Consider the following 17661-nt stretch of genomic DNA (forward strand, 5'->3'; position numbering starts at 1 on the left):
AAAACCATTCTGACCTTTGTAGTAATACGGTCATCTCTGCACACTGGTCGATGCGGTAAATAAAACGCATTCTCTGGGGCGGATCAAGTTGGAACTTCTTCAATCACACCTAATTCAATCCGTTCTTTGATAATTGTATCATAAGTTTCTAAAAGTTTTTCATTCGATTTGAAATGTTTCAGAAGCACTGATTGAAGTCGATGTTTACTGTTCTCATAATTGTTCAAAATTTCGTATTGTTCCAAAAACGGTAACGAGACTTCATAACGTTTAGCCTCTTCATTGAAAGAAATATCATTTTCGAAATTTTCGATAGCAGCAGATTTGATTTCATCAATCGATTCTTGGACATTTTCAGAGTCCCAGAATTTGTTCAAAGTTTTTTGTAAATTTGTGTTCGACTCTCGTATTTCATACTGACATTCTAGCACGTGTGTAGTTAAAACGTTTGATTCTAACGGATTCTTGTCAATGGAGCCAGACAAAACATAGCCTAGCTTAGTATCAATAGCAACCAAAGTTCCTTTGGAATTTTTAACTTTATGATCATTGAAAAATCGCCAGTAGTTATCAGCACCGATCAAAATGTCAACGACTAAAGGTGAATTCTTAGGGTTTGAATCAGCGAACTTTTACGAGGCGAACTCATGAATTTCGGAAACACTTTCGATGTTTTGATTCTTCAGTGGATGGCAAATTTCGTTGCACAAAGCAGTCACTGGAATTTCACAGTTCTTTCCTTTCACGGTAAATTTAAAAACATTCAAAGTTTTGTTCGTAGAATTATCATCAAAACTTTTTATACCACCCTCCTCTTTTTCCTCCTTTTTATTGGAAGTGTCTTTCTCTTTCTCTTTTGTGAGAGTAGGAGAAGATTCATTTTTATCCTGTTCATTATGGCATACCGGATAAGTGGGATGGGAGAACCCGGGAACCTAAGTGGGAATCTAAATGACTACCGGAAAAGTGGGATGGGGGAACCTAAGTGGGAACCTAAATGACTACCGGAAAAGTGGGATGGGGGAACCTAAGTGGGAACCTAAATGACCACCGGAAAAGGGGGATGGGGGAACCTAAGTGGGAGCCTAAATCATACCGGAAAAGTGGGATGGGGGAACCTAAGTGGGAACCTAAATGACTACCGAAAAAGTGGGATGGGGGAACCTAAGTGGGAACCTAAATGACTACCGGAAAAGTGGGTGGGGGGAACCTAAGTGGGAACCTAAATGAATACCGGAAAAGTGGAATGGGGGAACCTAAGGGGGAACCTAAGTTGTTTAATTATTAATAGAATTGTAATATTTTTCTTTAAAAACAAATACATAAAGACAGGATTTTGAGCTTTAAAAGCCTGTATTAAATGTTTGAGTACAATGTTTGAGTACAATCCTAAAGGTTGGCCCTCTACCTTTAAGGACTTGCGTTCACATTGAAGTGACGTTCCGTGAAACTGTACTGTAATATGATTCTTGGGTGAAGGAATAATTGGAAAAAGTTATAGACCATGTTCACACGCTACGGTTCCGTTTTTTTCCGAAACGAAATATGAAGTCATTATATTGGTTACATTCAAGTTTTACGTCACTTCTAACCAATATAATGGCTTCATTTCGTTTCGACGCGAAACCGAACCGTTACGTTCGAACATGGTCTCATATAGTACCTTACCACAAACCAAATTTTTTCTTTGTGTTAATAAACGCAATAGAAAAGCGGTTTTCGTCGAACAGGTTAGGTCTCGTATCTTGTTCAGACGTTACTGTTTCGTTTCGTTCCGGTATGGATTCCGGATTACGGATGGAAAGTATTCGTATTTATTTCGGAACGTTTCGGAGCAAGAAAACGGAGCAGCTCCGTTCCTATGAAAACAGTGGAGCGAAACCGTTTCAATCTGTTTTGCTTTGTAACGTCTTCTTTTTTGACGTTTCGAATTTTGACGTTCACACTTGACACGGAACCGTTTTGTTTCGGAACGATACGGAAATGTAACGTCTGAACATGGTCTCAGTATTAGGGCAGAGCTGTGAACGTCTAGATTTATTAGGAAAAAAAAGCGTATCAAGAAATGAAATATTACTTTTCGAAATTAAAATTTTAATTTCCCATCTTGTATCTCACACTATGACATGGTGCTAACAGGATCACAAGGGATTAACTCCTTCTCAATATCAGCACCAAAGTGCTTTTGAAAATAATTTCAATAAAAGTACTGTATTATAAATTTTTTATAGTATAACAGCTAATAGACTAGCAAACTAGTCTGTAAATTAATCATGTCAGAGGGCGGGAACATAAAGGCGGCGGGCGTTTGCTAGAATAGGAGCTGCGTAGGAGAGCGAGCAAAAGTTGGTGAGAGGCTGCTGATATACAGCAGCTTTATATACATATACCTTTCAGCCCTCGCCGCCGACAAAATTTCTTCCTACGCTTACCTAACTCCTACGCTCACTTTTCCCGCGTGATACCGTTCCAGCCCGACTGGCGTGCCAGTCTAAACAGCTAATTGAAAAAGAATTTTATAAAATTGCGACAGTAATATGTTTTTAATTAAACTTTTGTTTTTAATTAAATTTTTGTTCCTCGAGTACACTTTTAACAGGAATTAGGCATGAAAGATAGTCTCGTAAAGTACACGTTTTTTTAAGAACGCAAGGCTTAGAAGTTCAAATATAAATGTAAATTTTGTGAAAAATTGGAACATTTTAAAAATACTAGCCATAAATGTAGAGAAGATTTCTTACATATTCGAGGGAAATTAAATAAAAACAAATTTGTTGTATATATTTTCAAAGGGAAATTACCTAAAATAATTTCTTGTTGTTGTACTTTCAAAGGAAAATCAACCTATACATTTTCTTGTATTTTCCAAGGAAAATTACTTTAGACAATTTTTATACCGGGTGACCCAGTAAAAAGTATAAAGGACAGGTTTGACGGTTAACTGTGTCCAAAAATAATGTGAATTTTTACCATATTCTTTTTCAATTATGAAGAGGATAGTAGAGGGCATTTTGTAAAATCTGTAACTCGAGATATTAACCCTTGAAAACCGTGTTTTTCAGCCAGAAACAGCTATTTTGTCCAGTTTTTGCGTTTTTTGAAGCTTTTTTGAATATCTCGAGTTAGGTACTGAAATCACCTATACTTGCAATATATCTCTAATCTTATTTTTTTGAGAGCTTTCCAAAAATATACAACAGGTCTCCGTTTTCTCGAGCTAAAATTTTCATTAATTTTTAACCCTATGATTTTTGCCTGAGACCGTCATATTTGTCCGAAAATCACACCAAAGTGTCCGAAAAAATATTGGAAACATATTAATTTCGATTCCCCTACCCCTTAGCTTTCCAAAAATGTATAACAAGTGCTTCTAACAAAACAGTCAAGCGATTCCAAAAAATCGAACAAAATTCCCCCTACTAGAAAGTCAAACTTAAAATTTGGCATATAGCTTTTTAAAATTGGTACAGTGGTTATTCTTAAGTTATAAGCTTTTGAAGTAAGTAAGTCCAAAAACACGTCAAAAAAGGGGTATCAAATTAACGCAATTCTATGTAGAAAGCCTCATATTGCATCTTTGTATTTCAAAAAGGGGAAACGAAAACCATTAGTTGAGAAAAAAGGAAAGAAAATTATTCGAGCTTTCTCCTTTTTGGTTCGATAGAGGTCTTATAGATACAATACTTAAATTTTAAGATTTACAACTAAGTGTTACTAATATAACATTTAGATCTTATAAAAGTTTTAAAGAGACTTGTAATTTTGAAGTTTCAAAAAGTTTCGGAAAGTTCTTTTAATAGTTGTTTCGGTATGTGCCGAAACTTGATTTAATATTTGAATAATAGCTAACATACCCTGGAGATAAAGCCTGCATTTAAACAGGCACAAAATCGATCTAAAAACCACCAATATCTATTATCATATGTATGATGTTTTTTTCATGCTGATGCTTACGCTACTTAAAGACACACCCAATTTAATAAAATTCTGATACTTGTGAATCTTATCCTGTACCATGGAAGAACTTAGCTTTTTTTGAAAATTCTTTCCATGAGTCTGTCTGTTAAGGCCGGTATCCACTTTCGCGTGAAATGGGCGACGAGTTTTTTTCCCAACCTTTTTTTTTGCCTAAAGAAAAGATTTACGTCATAAAAAAGTTTCGCGCGAACAAAAAAAAAGTTGAAGGAAGTTCAACTTTTTTCAACCGTTACGTCAATTGCTTCATCTTTCAACCGACCAATGACCTTACAAGACGTTAAAAAGTTAAACAGTTTTCGCGCTCATTTTACGCGAAAGTGGAGACCGGCCTTTACGATTAGATGATCCTATAAGCACCAAGTGCTCTTTTGAAAAAGAAAGATACCATTACATTGAAGTGATGAAGTAACGTCACTTTAGTTTGCATGCTGAACGCATAGGACACCTTTCCACCGCAGAGGAAACAAAAGACTTGTGAGAAAATGTCTCCGTCGCAGAATGGTGGCCGTAACAAATCGTATGCTTTCTTTTTCTTGCAAAGAAGTGTTTGATACAGGCTAAGCACTTCTTTAATAACATTTCTTTTTGCATATGCACAGTACCGCGCGGCGGAAAAAATATTATTACTTCATTATTAAAATTTGCACCAAGGTATGAAGAAATTAATTAATTTGCCAACTGGAGTTAATCAAGAAAGAACGATATAAAGGGACAATGAGAAAGTGATGGGATGCAGTCCCTATAAAAGCTCCAAGGTACATTCAGTTTTTATCAATCATCTTCAGAAGCTCGTCAAAGAACGTAAGTAAAATGGTTTTTGTTTGTTCAGGAAGCCTTTAGATGCTGTAACGGCTAAGCCTTTTCAGTTCAGTGTCTTTTTCATCATTTTTGCCATTCCCTCACATTTTTGTTCAGGTGTTTCCTTTTGCAAAGTGTACCGAACCCCATTTCTTCATGTGGAGGATTGTGGGTGTTCCAAAAATTCCCTTTAATAATGGATGAGTATAAGGAAGGGGTTTTATAAAAGTTAGGGTTAGAGATAAGGGGTAGATGATGTGCCATAAAGATTCTTTTAAAAGTTGAGGTTTTTGAAAGGTACATTGGCCCCCCAGCGGTTTGCGTGAATGCGCGAATAGGGTTTTTCACTTGCGTGAATGAGTCAAATTTTAAAAAAGCTGCGTGATTGTGTGAATTTGAAGGTCAGTTGGGGTGTCTCATTTAACGAAAAGAGGGATGATAAAAAAAGGAAGGCCTAGATTTAAAAATGGAGGAATAGAGGCCCCTTTTTACACGTACGCTATGTTTAACCCGCAATGATTTTAAACCATGTATTAAACACACAGTGTGTTGATTGGTGAAAAAGAATGCGTGTATCAATATTTGATTTTTCTTTTTTAGTTTAGAGAAATTTGAAGGCAACCATGAAGACGATGATACCCCTTTTGTTGGCTGTTTTAAGGTAAAAGCACCTATCTTTACGGGTGTTCCATACCCAGTTTTGGAGCTGACTATTTTTTACCTTCTCCGTAGTAAATTCCGTTAAAAGGTAAAGCCACCATGTGTCTCTAAGGAGTAGCAAGAGCAGTTGAGTTTTTTGGTTGGTGCCTTTTGCGTTCAAAAAATTACGTAATCTACAATCTACGGGTTTTTAGAATTCAGATATCATATTCTTTTAAAAAATATATAGGATATCTACTTGCAGAATTCCGATGAAAGTTTGTTTTAGAGTGTACCATGTTGGCTTTCACTGTTACGTAAGATTTGACTTGTTTTGTTTTTGTTTTATAGTTTGGCATACGTTGAGGCGGGCGTGGATATGAATTCATATAAACACACCGCTACTCAAGAGCTGTTCGGACGCGTGTTGCATTTTGAAAGTAAAGCTGATCGTGGAGTCTATATCAACTTTGATGGATTTTCGTTCTTAAGAGATATGAATCTAAAAGGTATAAGCATAAGTAGAGGTCGAACTAAAAACAAAAATGGTTTAATATATATACCATGTGTACACTTATTTCGCCTGGAAATAAAAATAACAAGCTTTACAATGGACCTACAAAATGAGAAAAATGACAACAATAGGAAGAAAATGCTGACTAAATAAAGTACAGGAAACATTATCTTATATAGGATATTAAATAAAATATTGTAGCGTGATTTTCTGTCCTATAGACGGTAAAAGGGAATTTCCCAAAAAAAAAGAAAAATACGAATTTCAAGGCTTTATGGGCACAATATACAACATTGTCTTTTTTGCAAAGTTTCAGAGAAAACTTAAAGCAATTCCGTGCAAGGTCCAAAACACCCAATTTTCAGGCAGTTTTTGCCCGAATTTGGGAAAAAATGGAGTTTTTATTTGAATTGGTTGGTCGTTAAATAAAACAATTTTGTTACTTTTTCTAAAGAACGCGTCATTTTTATTACTTCAAAAGACCAATTATTAAAGCATCTTATAAAAACTCCATCTCATCTTCCAAATTTACCCCAAAAGATTTTTTTGACGAATTAGCTTTCATCATTTAACTTTTGATATTTCTTTTCAAATTTGCTGGATAGCCACAAGGTATACCAAATTCTTTTTTTACCGGTATGTCCGACATTAACAATTTCAATACCCAGGAAATAAGCCAGGAAAGTTTCCCAAGTGAATAAGGAGGCTTAGTCTCTGGTACATATGATAAAAAAGGTATGCCTCGCTGTGCCTCGATCATCTTTTTTACCATTTGTAAGAAAGTTACTTTAATGGGATAAACTTTCGCGGGGATTAAATTTCGCGGATTTCGCGGATTTGGGTGTCATCCGCGAAGATCCGCGAAATTAAATCCCAATGGAAATTTGGAAGGGCCTCATCCGCGAAATATTTCTAATCAAAACTCAAAATATGTCAAATAAATACTTTTTGAATGGTTACTTGCATCAAAAAAGCGCAAATAATGTGTATTTCAACAACCAATATGCATGATTTGACAGTATAAAGATACAAAATCGTGAAAATATTGCCACACAATAGTGGCAGCTGCGAAATTAAGTCCCCGCGAAATTTTATCCCATTAAAGTAGACTAAGCCTCGACTATCAAATGTATTCAATCAAAAACAGATCCATAACTCAAACAGGCACGGGGAACACAAAATTGTTCGAGTTGAGGAAATTTCGAGTTATGGAGGAGGTTATAGGCATTGTTGAGTGAGTTAATGATACCTTCAAGTTATAGAGGTGCGAGCAACCTGCGTATTATCAACTTTGCAATGCTCATTGTAACCATGAACATATAAACGACTGGACATCTATCTTTTATTGTCTCTTTGAAGCGAGCTTCGTTGCCGCCTGTATTTCAAAATTGGTATGAAAAATCCGACAATATTCCGTCATAATTTTATTTCTTTGAATTATTTAGGTAAAAGGATTGATAGAGCTTGAACATTACTCCTAATGTACAAAAAAAATATTTTCGAATTTTTTCACAAGTTTGTAATGTATTTTATCAACATTTTCAACTCTAAAATGCAGAATTTCAACTGCGTGTATACTTTTGAATCCTTTTTGTCACTCAAATAATTTTTTTTATGACTTGAAAAAAATAGCTTGCCAAATTTGAGAGCTTGTGTCATAAGAATATCAAAATCAGAATGCGACACTCTCTAAAATTATTAGACACTTTTAAGTCAAAATTTAGAAATATTAGCTGGAGTTTTGACAAGCTGACGATGATTTTGCCTCTGTTATCTTTGTTATGATATAGATAAAAGACTTGAGAAGAGTAGAACAACAGAGACTTTTGTCGAAGTTTTGACGTTGTTAGCAAGGTACTCCCAAGTGGTATATCATCAAAATTTATTGTTTCATTTTATACTTTTAACGAGGCGGCAACGAAGCTAGCACTGTTATCTTCAAAAAGACAAAGGAGATGGATGTCCAGTCGTTTATATGTTCATGTTGTAACGTTGAACACTTTATTTCAATAGGGATGAAAGAATGGTTCGTTCTCTATTACCCTAGAGACTCCACTAAGTATGGTTGTGCAAACATGTGGCCATTATGTTCACACGTCAGTGAAAGCGATATCTACACAACACCAATGACTATGTTTAAGGTAAGATCCCAATCAACCACTGATCTATAACCGTAGGTCCTATAGGGGGTTTGCGAGGTCTATGTCCGAGCGAAACCCTTTAAGAGACTGAATTTTGAGGTTTTTGTGACCCTTTGAGAGACTATTTTTCCAATTTAAACTCAAAGTTACCAAATTTTATGATCCTTTAAGAGACTATTTTTCTAATCTTAGCTCAAAGTTACCAAATTTTACGACTCTTTGAGGGAGTCGATTTTTATATTTTGTAATTTTGAAACCCTTTCAGAGACTCAATTGTTAATTTATCGTTCTGTACCCCTTTGAGAGACTTTTGAGGATTTAAAAAAGTATTTTTCGATTATCTAAATTCTCAAAATATATTTTTAGTTTCAAGAGTCAGACGATCCAAGCTGGGGTGTTATTGAAAGTGTTGTCAAGCCAGGTTACTATCTAACAACAATGGATTATTGGCAGGTCAAAAAACCAATGGACATGAGAAAAAAATACGCAAAAGATAACGTAAGGAGCAGCTACTGGCTTCTACACGTTTTTTTATAAGAACATTCAAAAAATTTGAAGATTTTCATTCTTAGAATGTTCGCAACATGGTCTTATTTTCGCTATTTTTTTAGTATTTTTGTCTAATCAGGTGTTTTTGAGTCCGTGAAGTCTTAAAATGTTCTTAACATTTGATGATCAAAGCCTTACTCTAGGTGCCAAATAAACAGGGGGGGGGTTGGAAAATTTTCGAGATTTTAATAAACAGGAGGGACCTAATTGCCGGGGGGTTGGAAATTGTTCTTCTGAAAACCCAAAATAAGGTAAATATAGGCTAAAATCAGGCTATTTAGAGCAAAATAAGGGTCCTTCTCTTTGACAGCTGAAAATATTCTTAAAAATTAATAAACGGGGGGGGGGGGTCCTAATAAGGTTCGGGGGGTCCTAATAAGGTCCGGGGGGTTGGAAAATGTTCGAAAAATTAACAAGCCGGGGGGGGGGGCGTTTATTTGGCACCTAAGAGTAAGTTTTGCTAAGTTATTGAAGAATTTAAAAAAATACCCAAATGATACACAGAGAAAAGTGAATAAGTCACCTGAGTGTGAAAAGTGCATTTCACACCTTAGAACGTGCAAGAAATTCACCCTGTTTGGAAAATTGTTCATGTTCCTAGGTGTGAAATGTACTTTTTACACCCGGGTGATTCAATCATTTTTCCTGTGCATAGCCTCTGGAACAGTCACTGACCTCTAGATAAAGCTCAATTAGGGCAGTGATTTTTAGCTTGGCTAAGTTTTCAAATCAAACGCTATCAAATGTCCAAAAAATAGGATCTTGTTCTTCCAGAACATTACTTTGTGGAAAAAAGCCACAAAGGAAGCCTTCTGGTCCTTGATTGCTAGAAAAAGACATCCTAAAAAATTTATCAAATGTTTTGAAATATTTGGCCTTTAGCCATCCAATTTCGCTAAAATTCAAGTATTTCCCTTAGTAAATTATCAATTCCACTAGCTTTCAAAACAAGTAGTTTCTGAATCAACATGCAAAAATATTTTTTCTTTTTCAAAAGGACCATTACCGATACCAAGTCAGATGTAAAGATGACACTTACAACGACTGTATTGTGGTTCAGAAAAGTTCCAAGCAACCTATATCATTCGTGAGCTGTAGACTATCCATTTATCCGAATTATCTCGACAAACATAGAACTTGTATCTCGGCCACCAATGACAACCCACGAATGATCATCCACGCGCCTAACCCTTCTGAAAGATGGATGTAAGTACACGTTGTTTTTTTTATCAGAACATAAAAAAAAGCCTTAATATGTTCTTCAATTTTATTTTTAATGTTCTTAACATGTTCTTATTTTCACCATTTTTTGGACCTGGAAGTCCCTGTGAAGGCTAGACTGATTTGGTTAAATTAGTCCCAATAAGGGTCGTAATATGCACGAAGATTTTCCGAAGATCCGCCAACTCACAACCCTAGTACCACCGACCCCCTTAAGTTAAACCTGAGTCACCAACGTACAAAGTTTTCATGAATACAGACAATCTATTTTTAAAACACCAACGTCTTTGACAATGTTTTTAGAAAAGTGGTACCCTAATAGTGACGACACTGCTTGATGTGAGTCAACAATTGATAATACAACGATGTTTTCCTTTAAAGCAAAGTGATGAACCACATCCTTATTTGGGGACCGACTTTCAAAAACTCCTAGTCTACTTCACTGAACTCAGTGTCATCGGAAATCGGAGAGAAAGCAAAGTTCAGGAGTGGACTCTAGTCTATATTTCCCACCCTGATTTTCATTAAACCGTCTAAATTATGCCACTGTTCACCCCTTCTCACAGACCCACTAGGACCACTTCCCACTGAAAAGATTGTTCAAAATATCGTCCCCAGTGGAAGATTATATTCTTATTTTGTCTCCACTGAAAATAACCAGATAAGCAAATCTTCACTGTAAAATATTGTGCTAATGATTCCATCCCCACTGAATTTTCTGGCTTGAAAACAATAGAATTTAAAACCTCAGTTATACAAAATACATAATATCAATCCCCATCGAATTTAGGTCCGTTAATTTGATCCCATCTGGCTGAGAAGGGGGTGTCACTGTTCTTTGAATACATATCACAGTAGAGTTCAATCAGGTTATAATTATATTTACTTGAATTTGAAAACGTTCTACATAAAAGAAGAAATCGAATATTTTCAATATATTCAATAACAGCATAACAGAAATTATGTAAATTAGCCAAATCTGAACAAATCTATAATTGTGTCATATTATTAAACAATTTTTTAGTGAGATTGACCGCCTCTACAACCGCCAAAGTACGCCATTGCAATACACCATTCGATACAAAGAAGGATTCTCCTCTACCAAGACAGTCACTTCAACCCAAAAAGTTTCTGTCAGTGTTGAAATAAGCGCTGCTTTCAAAGTTTTCTCAGCCAAATCAACATCTTCATTTGAACAGACTTGGCAGGTGAGAATTTATGCACTAATCTCTATTTATTTCACTAGATCGGGCATTCCCTATACAGACAGCTATCGTCATGCTGTCTTCATTTCTGTTTGGGACCTACGAGATTTGAATGTTTTATAATCAACAAGTAACAATGAACTGAATGGACCTACCTGATATAGGTACAACCATGGCCGTAATATTTGAGAAAAAAGGGAAATTCCTACGAAATCTTATAACCACAAACGATTTGGAAGCGCTCTAAATTAGGTTGGAAGGGTAGAGTTTTAACGTTAGACTTTAGACTTTGGACCTTAAGATCTAAGTATCCAAAAGTTCTGGAAGCCTGGAAGTCTATAAACCCCTCCCAAATTGAAATACTCTAATGAATTTATCAATTAGCCCAAAAATGACTTTCTCGCCCGAACTCCAAATTCCGAAAAACGAGGAAATAAGCTAAATTCTCAATATATTTTCACTATGATTGTGGTCGGAAACATGCTGAATGAAAATGAAAATATTCGAACGAAAAAGAAAAGATAACAGTATAGCATAGAAATGCGTAACTTGATGGAACTTGTTTCACTAGATCGGGTATTCCCTATATACAGACAGCTATCGTCATGCTGTCTTCATTTCAATGTTTTATAATCAAAAGTCTAACTCGAAACAGAAAATAGTAAGGCAAATTTTAGCGATAAACTAAACTCTCTTGCTATGTAAGCAAATAGCTAATTTAATATGGAGATTTTTGAAAATTACAAATAAAGTCCCCGTAATATAAGAAATAGTTCTGACAGGGTCAATTTCAAAAAGAATTTGATTAAAAAGGGGTACTGTACTTTAGTCCGTGAACAACACATTTCGTCATATAATTACTATCTGATGAGGAACCAACTTTCCGAAACACTCAGCGTCACAAAGAAAGATCCCTGATTTAAAGCTCTTCTATCAACCCTAAAACCATGAAGAGCACAATTTTTGATATGCGTAAGTCAAGATGACGTCATATTTTTTAACGGAAGCACCCAAAAAAGCCGGTTTTGACCTCCGTGTTTCTATTTTTAGTAACAGAGAGAGGTCAAATCCCAGTTTTTTTAGGGTGTTTCCGCTAGAAAAATGACTTACACGTATCAAGAATACAATCACTTCAGACATTTGACGGCTTTCCATTCTGCGGGTTGAAGTTTTAAGGTTGAAATAAAGAGTCAAGGGTACTTGGGGAATTTGAGAAAAGGCGAGGTGCTCTTCCCTACATATTTGAGGAGAAATCTCTAGGAGCATTCGAGTTGGTCACAACTTCAATCATAACAGTAAACTTCATGGAGCGATGGTCAAGTGGTCAAAGGCGTCAGCGTTTCAAACCAGGGATTCGCAGTTCCAATCCCCGCTCCTTCCAATGTTCCGTTCAGTTCATAGATAACCGAGCCGGCTGGCCGTGGACCCCGTGAAAACAATCTAAAGACTGCCTAAAAGTCCTATATTACTGGGCTATCCACGTAAAATATCGACTCTGTCTATAAACTGACCATTTCATTGATTACTTTTCCTTTCGTTTCTTTTCCAGACCATGAATTCTGAGACATTCACATCAGAACATGAGCGAACGATCAAGGTGACAGTTGGGCCAAATAAAACTTTGTATGTTCGTCAACTTACTGGTTCTTATGGACCTTTCACTGTCAAAAGCAAAGTTTTGGAATTCTCAAACGATCCAAATTTCAGTAATCCCCAAAGAAGTGATCAACTTGCTTAATTATAATTTAAATATTTCTTTTTTGTGAAAAGAAAAAATAGTTTAGCTTGCTTTGAAATTCAATTTTTATTAATTCTTCTCCTTTGTTGAAAAAAGGCTTTCTTCATTCTTGAAGATGGGCTGACAATGTTATTGTTGATGTCAGAAAAGCCATCTTTAATGAACTTGATCATTTATTTTGAATTATGTTTTATTTGTAATCTCTGGTGTATGTAAGTTCTTTTGTTTAGTGTCTTTTCATTTCATTGCGTCTCACGAGGCTTCTTTGTTTGGCATTGCGTCACATTCCCTTGCGTCTACTGATAATTGCCCCTCAAGGGAAATTAGATTGGCTTTATATTTTGAAAATATTACATTGGGTTTATATTTTGAAACTATTTTGTTTGTAAACTAGTTCGACACAGAGATAGAGTAAGGGAGCGTTTTGTCTGTTGTGATAGTAGAAGCAAAATTATTTTTACCGTCGTTTTTACAAGAACTTGAGAACTCGACTATTTGGATTTCTAGTTTGCTACTTCTAAGTTCTTAATATTTCGACCAGTCATTAATAAAACCTTTTCACAGCCACAGTTATTGAAAATTTCATCGGTCAACATTTTTCTTAATTCTGGCAATCTATATTAACCCGACCTCGACCTCAACCCTGACTCTGGAAAAAAGCCAACCCTCGAGCCTGGAAAAAAGCCAACCCTCGAGCCTAGGAAAAAGCCAACCCTCGACTTAAATACAATAAAAAGCAGACCCTGGGTAAAAAAATGCTCTAGCGACTTTTATAAGAATTTCTTTGAACCAATATTCCCTAAACTGATCATTAGAACACTTAAAGAATACTTGAAGAATAGTCGTAGGTGGGGGGAGGAAGGAGGATGAGATCATTCTTCACAAGCTCCCCTCCCCCCGGGCGGGGGTATCTTATTATTGACCAACATGTATAATCAGCCTCGTACCAGTCGTATCCGTATATCCCAGGCTTAACTTATTATAAACTTTTTAACTTATATTGTATCCGCATATTCCAGGCTTAACTTATTATAAACTTGTTAACTTATATTGTATCCGCATATTCCAGGCTTAATCTTATCTTCAACTCACAGTTTAAAACATCAAAAAGCAGATAATACGACCCGGGGACGACGAGGTTGACATATTCTTATAATAGAAATAGCATGTGTATCCCACCTCCTGCTGGCTAGGATATGTCAATTTCATTTTAAAACGCAGCTAAAAAACTGTTTTTTATCCAGGGTCGGCTTTTTATTGTATTTGGGTCGAGGATCTTTTTTTTTGTATTTGAGTCTTGGGTCTTTTTCCAGGGTCAGGGTCGAGTTCGAGATCGGGTTAATATAGATTGCCCTTAATTCTTAGCAGAAATTTTCTAGTAAAGATCTTTGCATTACTGTACAAATAGGGCTAAATTCTATTGAAAAGTCACATTCTGTTTATCTTTACTAAACTTTTTTTTGTGCAAATTACACAGGATCAAAGCAAAAGCTACCCAAAAATCTAATTCAAAACCGCTGTATTCAAATGGTTTACAAAAAATCAGTCAATTAGAATCAGTTTAAAAAAGGAGAAATATTTTCCCAAGCTCTCACTCTTGTTTTGGAGGATTACAGATAAAAAATCATACCATGCTTTTATACCAATCGTCAGTATTCCTCGCCATTTTAGGTTTTCATTGCGCGAAATCTGAAAACAAGAAATATGACATTAAAATTCTTATTGGAATTCTAAAAATAAATGAACCAGGTTTATTTTGCTATTTACTAAGTTTTGTTTTCTATGATCAAAAGCAATTAATACAAAAATTACCCATAAATTTTTATTGCTGGATTGAGAATATTTCTTTACTCGCCCTTCTTCACTTTTTCGAACAATTTGTTGATTTTGTGATTTCGAGACTGTCGAATAATTCTTATATTGAATTAACGTCAGAAAATTTTTTGAAGACATTAAATTGTAGATTTTTATAGAACGTTCATTTCACTGAATATTGCCATCCTGGATGGCATGAAACTTTGAGTATGAAATCAACTTAAATCGTTTTCTTTACTCAAACTAGATTTTGTGAAATCCATGATGCTTTACAGTGAAGTACTCTGAAATATTTGGAGTAAAATTTGGCAGTGCCTAAAAGTTATCTTAACCCTGTAATGTCTGTAATGTCACACGAGCAAGCTGATAGGAAAAGGAAAAAACCCGGGTCCCGGAATGTATATATTTTTCAAATTCTGCAATATATCTTTTACAAATCTAGCTAAAATTTGCCAGTTTATCTCCAGAATTTATACACTTTATTGAGCAAAATGACTCACTTTTTCTAATTTGAAAAATTAAAAAAATATTTGTTTCACAAACGTAACTGATTTCTTTCAGCCTCAAATGTCGAAGAAAATAAGTAAAAAAAATTGCAAAGATTATCATTGTTTTGATGGTTTTTTGGTGCTTTGCTATTGAAATATTAAAACAAACAGCTTGACGCATCACTTTGATTTTAATGATTTTTCTACTCTCCAGAAACATAAATTTTGCCAAGCTGGTGGATAACTCCACATTTCAAGCTTTCAAACTTTTAATGAACTTTGCTGTAGGCATGACGTCCGATTGAGGATTGAATAAATAAATTAAAGCTTCCACCCTCACAACAATACTGTCAACTGCTCTAACTTGGGACTATCTCACAAAACATGAGACGGCCACCATTTCACCGAACCTCCAAAGCCATTTGATTTGAGTTAAGGAACGGCATATTAAAAACTACACGATTTCTCTTTCGATTTTACAGTAAGTGAAAATACAGACCAGATATGCAACAGTCCCATGTTTTGACCAATCGTCCCAAGCTAGAGCAGTTGACGGTAACACAAAAACATAACTAGTAAAAGTGTGAGAATTGCCAAAGACTACTTGATTGTGTTGAGTCCGGGGGGGGGGGCACTGACCTTGAAAACTGACGGGGACGTGCTGCTGGAGTTTCAAAAGTCGATCCTGTCAGAAATGAAATTTGATGAAAAATAGACCCTGTCAGAAGAAAAATTCGATGAAAACCTACCCTGTCAGATTCTACTGTGAAAAACCTATACCCTGTCAGATTCTACCCTGAAAAACCTACCCTGTCAGATTATCTATGTTAAAAACCTACTCTTTATACACGTTTTTCACGCTTTTCGTAAAGTATAACGTGATATCAACATTTCCAGGCTAAAAAACTACAGCATTGCATAAACATTAAACCTCAATACCTGGAAAACCGACCAAAAGAATCGACGACGAGAGTTATGAAGATACCAAGTGAAAAAGATAAATCAGAATATATACCTATAATATCCCAGCAAATGCTTGCTTTGTTTATTACCTATGTTGTGTGGGAGATGCACGATCCCTGCAAGACTCAGAAGGTTTCGATTTCAAACTCAAAAAGAATACAATTTTCAAAAAAAATTTCCAGAAACAATGTTGTTAGTACCACTATTCAGCTGAACATTTATTCTAAATAGTTCAATAGAGGTATCTTTGAAATTAGCCTTGATCCCTTTAAGAGGGCGCAATGGCAGGCGTGTGGTGCGAGACAACAGCAGCAAAGCGCCTGTGTTGGCCGTGCGATAAGTATTTGCAAAAAGCAGTTTGCCAAAACAGACCCTGTCAGACACACATCATGAAATTGCGCCCCTGTCAGATCAGGATTTTGCAATTTTAGATACCCTGTCAGTAATTCTGCAACACTGAAAAAGGTACCCTGACCAGCGGCATGTCACTGTACCTATTTTTGCCAAAATGCCCCCCCCCCCCCCGGGTGTTGAATTTTTCCTCATATGTATAAAAGACTAGTGCTTTGTGACTGATGGAAATATTTCAGAAAACTTTTTAAATATTCTCACCATTTGGCCATGTCCATGAAGCTGCTGGATCCTTTTCTTTTTCTTTAAATACTCTGACATGAACTTTAAAGGTAAATAATTTGCTACATTTGCTTCATTTCAATTCAATTTTGGATTGTTTGATGATTTGATTGAGTGTATTTTTCTGTTTAGATCGTTATCTCTTCTTCTAAGCACGTGCATTTCGTCACTTTCGCGCGCAAACTTTCGAACGTGAGAAAAAGAGGGAAGATGATAAAAATTGACCGTCAGTCGAACATGGTTTTTTTTCATATCTACGATTTTGTGTTTCCGGGGGTTTTGTTGTTTCGAATTGATTAACTAACAGTTAGGTAGGGTCAGGGTTGCTAGTAACGGCTTGTCACTGTGCCGGGTGCATACTCGGCGCCTTGGGCCCCGCAGGGTTGCTAGTAACGGCTCGAATTTCAGTCAGGTTAAAAAAGGGGCAATTTTACCCATATTATAATAACATTACCCCCGTCTTTTTAGTCATTCTATAAGTATTTACAAATTGTGTGTTTTGCAGTGCGAGTGTGGCTCAACGGATAGCGCGCTGGGATTCTGATCAGAGCCTTTTTCATTTGGTGGGTTCGAATCCCGGTCGGGTCGATATTTGGAGAAAGTTTGAAATATCAACTTCATAGAAAAGTTAGTAGAAATCAGAAAACAAGTCTCAGAAAGTCAGAAAATAGAAAAGGAGATAGAGAGATAGGAAGTAGAAAAACAGAAGAGTGATGTTCGATTGACGGTCAATTTCTATCACCTTCCGAAAAAGAGCGGGAACTAAGAAAATCGGAATCAATAATATCCCGGTTTTCACAAACGCCCAACCGCTATACTATAAAAAAATATAGTTTTTATAGTATAAATATTTATTTTCTTTAAAATTTATTATTTTGAATTCATTTGAGCAGTAGAACTTTAAAATTATTAATTTAAACTCTTAATTATAAATAAAAGGTGGTTTTTTAAAGAAAACAAACAAACTAATTAGTACGCC

At 35.7% G+C, this 17661-nt stretch overlaps 2 protein-coding genes across 2 annotated transcripts in view; one reads left to right on the forward strand and one right to left on the reverse strand.

Moving 5' to 3' along the window:
- LOC136806592 (transducin beta-like protein 3) overlaps window positions 1-16761 on the reverse strand; it is a 41030-nt gene extending 24269 nt beyond the window's left edge. Inside the window, exons 1-2 of the mRNA XM_067063183.1 lie at window positions 16662-16761; window positions 14414-14472 (exon numbers count right to left, since the gene is read on the reverse strand). Coding sequence (XP_066919284.1) covers window positions 14414-14472; window positions 16662-16721 — 119 coding nt within the window. The 5' untranslated portion in view covers window positions 16722-16761. The remainder of the gene's footprint in view (window positions 1-14413; window positions 14473-16661) is intronic.
- LOC136806593 (uncharacterized) lies at window positions 4706-12841 on the forward strand. The gene is made up of 8 exons (XM_067063185.1): window positions 4706-4779; window positions 5377-5437; window positions 5767-5924; window positions 7943-8070; window positions 8437-8568; window positions 9617-9825; window positions 10865-11048; window positions 12595-12841. Exons 2-8 carry the CDS (start codon window positions 5400-5402, stop codon window positions 12781-12783), a joined length of 1038 nt encoding a protein of 345 aa, XP_066919286.1. The 5' UTR covers window positions 4706-4779; window positions 5377-5399; the 3' UTR covers window positions 12784-12841.
- Window positions 16762-17661: the final 900 nt, after the last annotated feature.

Source organism: Clytia hemisphaerica, unplaced genomic scaffold (assembly GCF_902728285.1).
Source record: "Clytia hemisphaerica strain Z4C2 unplaced genomic scaffold, Clytia hemisphaerica genome assembly, whole genome shotgun sequence".
Taxonomy (NCBI): Eukaryota; Metazoa; Cnidaria; class Hydrozoa; order Leptothecata; family Clytiidae; genus Clytia; species Clytia hemisphaerica.